This window comes from Leucoraja erinacea, unplaced genomic scaffold (genome assembly GCF_028641065.1).
Source record: "Leucoraja erinacea ecotype New England unplaced genomic scaffold, Leri_hhj_1 Leri_1523S, whole genome shotgun sequence".
Lineage (NCBI taxonomy): Eukaryota > Metazoa > Chordata > Chondrichthyes > Rajiformes > Rajidae > Leucoraja > Leucoraja erinaceus.
Window position 1 is genome coordinate 25,001 of NW_026575807.1, and position 5,092 is coordinate 30,092.

General features: G+C 54.4%; 1 protein-coding gene across 1 annotated transcript in view; it reads right to left on the reverse strand.

Annotated features, from left to right (window-relative positions):
- The window catches only part of LOC129715930 (thrombospondin-3-like), a 24,971-nt gene extending 20,089 nt beyond the window's left edge, over nucleotides 1-4,882 (reverse strand). Inside the window, 3 exon segments of the mRNA XM_055665819.1 lie at nucleotides 885-936; nucleotides 2,168-2,250; nucleotides 4,862-4,882. Of these exon segments, the coding sequence (XP_055521794.1) occupies nucleotides 885-927 (43 nt within the window). The 5' untranslated portion in view covers nucleotides 928-936; nucleotides 2,168-2,250; nucleotides 4,862-4,882.
- Nucleotides 4,883-5,092: the final 210 nt, after the last annotated feature.

The window sequence follows — 5,092 nt, forward strand, 5'->3', positions numbered from 1 at the left end:
ACGACCAATCCCATTCCCACCCACTCCCGTAGTAGGGAATCCCACTGTTCCTCATCTCCCGTACAGAATTCCCAAACGACCAATCCCATTCGCACCCACTCCCGTAGTAGGGGAATCCCGACGTTCCTCGTCTCCCGTACAGAATTCCCAAACGACCAATCCCATTCCCGCCCACTCCCGTAGTAGCGAATCCCACTGTTCCTCATCTCCCGGACAGAATTCCCAAACGACCAATCCCATTCCTGCCCACTCCCGTAGTAGGGAATCCCGACGTTCCGCATCTCCCGTACAGAATTCCCAAACGACCAATCCCATTCCCACCCACTCCCGCTGTAGGAGAATCCCGATGTTCCTCGTCTCCCGTACAGAATTCCCAAACGACCAATCCCATTCCCACCCACTCCCATAGTAGGGGAATCCCACTGTTCCTCATCTCCCGGACAGAATTCCCAAATGGGCCAACCCACTCCCGGCCCTGCCACCGGTCCCGTTTTGGGACACCTCCCTTTCCCCCGGAAAAAGTTCCTTCGACCGGGAATTCCCCTCCGGATTTGCCCGTGGTTCGCGAGCGCAGCGGGGAGAGTCGCTGCCTCTCAGCGCTTGCAGCGCCGGAGACCCGGGTTCCATCCCGACTACGGGCGCTGTCTGTCTGTCTGCACGGAGTTTTGTTTGCACGTGGGTTTTTTTCTCCGAGATCTTCGATTCCCCCACCCCCCCCCCCCCCCCCCCCGCAACGCTCCGGGTTTGCAGGTGAACTGGGGCGTGTGTGCGTGTAGGATGTTGCGGGGATCGCTGGACGGCACGGACTCTGTGGGCTGAAGGGCCTGTTTCCGCACCGTATCTCTCAACTAAACGTCAGAATTCCGGGGAGATTCCGTACTCACCACAGATTTGGCATTCCAAGACCGTGTTCCGCATCAGAGACATCTCCTTCACCTGCGGAACGAGACAATAGACAATAGGTGCAGGAGTAGAGGCCATTCGGCCCTTCGAGCCACCACCGCCATTCAATGTGATCATGGCTGATCATCCACAATCAGTACCCCGTTCCTGCCTTTTCTCCCCATATCCCCTGACTCTCTCTCGCTATCTTTAAGAGCCCTATCTAGCTCTCTCTTGAAAGAATTCTCTCCAGAGAACCGGCCTCTGAGGCAGAGAATTCCACAGACTCACCACTCTCCATGAGAAAATGTGTTTCCTCGTCTCCATTCTAAATGGCTTACCCCTTATTCTTAAACTGTGTGCCCCTGGTTCTGGACTCCCCCAACATCGGCAACATGTTTCCTGCCTCCAGCGTGTCCAAATCCTTAACAGTCTTATATGTTTCAATAAGAATCCCTCTCATCCTTCTAAACTCCAGAGTGTACAAGCCCAGCCGCTCCATTCTCTCAGCATATGACAGTCCCGCCATCCCGGGAATTAACCTTGTAAACCTACGCTGCACTCCCTCAATAGCAAGAATGTCCTTCCTCAAATTAGGGGACCAAAACTGCACACAATACTCCAGGTGTGGTCTCACTAGGGCTCTGTATAACTGCAGAAGGACCTCTTTGCTGCTATATTCGATTCCTCTTGTTATAAAGGCCAACATGCCATTCGCTTTCATCACTGCCTGCTGTACCTGCATGCTTACTTTCATAAGGTACACAAAATTGCTGGAGAAACTCAGCGGGTGCAGCAGCATCTATGGAGCGAAGGAAATAGGCAACGTTTCGGGCCGAAACGTCGCCTATTTCCTTCGCTCCATAGATGCTGCTGCACCCGCTGAGTTCCTCCAGCAATTTTGTGTACCTTCGATTTTCCAGCATCTGCAGTTCCTTCTTGAATGCTTACTTTCATAGACTGATGTACAAGGACCCCCAGATCCTGTTGTACTTCCCCTTTTCCCAAATCGACGCCATTTAGATAGTAATCTGCCTTCCTGTTTTTGCTACCAAAGTGGATAACCTCACATTTATCCGCATTAAACTTCATCTGCCACGCTTCTGCCCGCTCCCCCAACCTGTCCAGGTCACCCTGCATTCGCATACAGGGTGACTTAGATACCAAGACCCTAGATCTCTCTACCACGCTAAAGACCAAGGCTTCCACAGCCAGCACAAGACCATAGACCCCAATACCATCCCCAAAGACCATGGGCCCACCCGTCAACTCCCACCCCCCTCACCTGCTCCCTGATGTCTTTCCTCAATTCGCGAAGGCCTTGGTTGAAGAGGACTAACTGGCCAACCAGTGCCTTTATCTGGTCACCTAGGTTGGGAACGAGACCATGAGAGGGATTAGTTTTTGACCCCCCCCCCCCAACCCCCCCCACCCCCCACTTTCCCACCCCTCACCTCTGTCCACCTCCACCCCCATCCCACCCTCCTCCTCAACCTTCGCTTCTCCCTCCCCACCCCACCCCTCACCTCCACCCTCCACCCCACCCCCACCTCTCTGCCAGTTCTACAGAGCCCTAGTGAGACCACAACTGGAGAATTGTGTGCATTTTGGTCCCCTAATTTTGAGGAAGGACATTTCTTGCTATTGAGGGAGGCCCAGCGTGTTGTTGGTCAATCCAGGTTAATTTCCCCGGGATGGCGGGACTGTCGTATGCTTAGAGAATGGAGCGGCTGTGGGCTTGTACACTCTGTGGGGTTTAGAAGGATGAGAGGATATCTCATTGAAACATATAAGATTGTTAAGGGTTTGGACACGCTAGAGGCAGGAAACATGTTCCCGATGTTGGGGGAGTCCAGAACCAGGGGCCACACACACACACATAGTTTAAGAATAAGGGGTCGGCCATTTAGAACGGAGACGAGGAAACACTTTTCCTCACAGAGAGTGGTGAGTCTGTGGAATTCTCTGCCTCAGAGGGCAGTGGAGGCCGGTTCTCTGGATGCTTCCAAGAGAGAGCTAGATAGGGCTCATAAAGATAGCGGAGTCAGGGGATATGGGGAGAAAAGGCAGGAACGGGGTACTGATTGGGGATGATCAGCCATGATCACATTGAATGGCGGTGCTGGCTCGAAGGGCCGAATGGCCGCCTCCTGCACCTGTTGTCTATTGTGTATAAGATGATAAGGCGTAGGAGCAGAATTAGCTTGTCTCTTGCGTGTGTGTGTGTGTGTGTGTGTGCGCGCGCGTGCGTGCGTGTGTGTGCGTGCGTGTGTGCGTGCGTGTTGCGTGCGTGGTGCGGTTTGTGCGTGCGTGAGTGCGTGTGTGTGTGCAGTGTGCGTGTGTTGTGTGTGTGCGTGTGTGTGTGTGTGTGTGCGTGCGTGTGTGGTGTGTGTGTGGTTGCGTGCTGTGTGTGCGTGGTGTGTGTGTGTGTGTGCGTGTGTGTGCGTGTGTGCGTGTGTGTGTGTGTGTGTGTGTGTGTGTGTGTGTGTGTGTGTGTGTGTGTGCGTGTGTGCGTGTGTGTGTGTGTGTGTGTGCGTGTGTGCGTGTGTGTGCGTGTGTGTGTGTGTGCGTGTGCGTGCGTGTGTGTGCGTGCGTGTGCGTGTGTGCGGTGCGTGCGTGTGTGTGTGCGTTGTGTGTGCGTGCGTGTGTGGTGTGCGTGCGTGTGTGTGTGAGTGCGTGCAAGCGTGCGTGCATATGTGTGTGTGTTGCGTGCGTGTGCGTGCGTGTGTGCGTGTGCATGTGCATGTGTGTGTTGTGCCTGCGTTGTTGGTGTGTGTGAGTGTGCTGTGACGTGCGTGTGTGTGTGTGTGCGTGCTTCACTGTGTGCATGTGTGTGTGTGCTGTGTGTTTGTGTGCATGCGTGCGTGCGTGTGTGCTTGTGTGTGTGCGTGTGGCATGTGTGCGTTGTGTGTGCGTGTGTGAGTGCGTGCGTGAGTGCGTGCGTATGTGTTGCGTGTGTGTGAGTGCGTGTGTGCAGTGCGGGTGCGTGTGCGTGTGTGGTGCGCGTGCGTGTGTTGTGTGCGTGCGTGCATGTGTGTGTGTGCGTGCGTGCGTGTGTGCGTGTGTGTGTGTGCGTGTGCGTGTGTGTGTGCGTGTCGTCTTCAGGAGGAGTCTGCCAGCAGGTGGCAGGCATGAGCCACAAATCCCAGTAGGACATCACAGCATAGAGAGGTTCAGCATTCACCCACACAAACTCTGGGGGGGGGGGGGGTTGTCAAACTGAGGAAACGACTCAAAAAAAGCGACACCCCGGCGACCCCTTGGCGACAGCTTAGTCGCCTGTAGTCACCTAAAAAACAGCTTGATGGGAACAGGCCCTTAATAGACAATCAGTACCCCGTTCCTGCCTTCTCCCCATATCCCCTGACTCCGCTATCTTTACGAGCCCTATCTAACTCTCTCTTGAAAGCATCCTCCAGAGAACCGGCCTCCACCGCCCTCTGAGGCAGAGAATTCCACAGACTCAAAACTCTCACTGTGAGAAAAAGTGTTTCCTCGTCTCCGTTCTGAATGGCCGACCCCTTATTCTTAAACTGTGTGTGTGTGTGGCCCCTGGTTCTGGACTCCCCCAACATCGGGAACATGTTTCCTGCCTCTAGTGTGTCCAAGCCCTTAACAATCTCACATATATGTTTCAACGAGATCCTCCCTCTCGTCCTTCTAAACTCCAGAGTGTACAAGCCCACAGCCGCTCCATTCTCTCAGCATATGACAGTCCCGCCATCCCGGGAATTAACCTGGTGAACCGACGCTGGGCTCCCTCAATAGCGAGAATGTCCTTCCTCAAATTAGGGGACCAAACCTGCACACAATACTCCAGGTGTGGTCTCACTAGGGCCCTGTACAACTGCAGAAGGACCTCCTTGCTCCGATACTCAACTCCTCTTGTTATAAAGGCCAACAGGCCAAAACAGCACACAATACTCCAGGTGTGGTCTCACTAGGGCCCTGTACAACTGCAGAAGGACCATTCACTTACCCAAGATGGTATTTGCATCGTTCACTGCGGAAAGAAGGAGAAACAATTGGTTATGGCGATGTGTAGGGACACAGTTGCATTTGCAGGGCCTGGTGGTGGTGCAGCGTGTAGAACTGACTGCCTCCCACCAGCGCCAGCAGACCCGTGTTCGCTCCCGACCACAGGTGCTGTCTGGCACGGAGTTTGCACGTTCTCCCCGTGACCCCCCGTGGTTTCCTCCGGTGCTCCGGT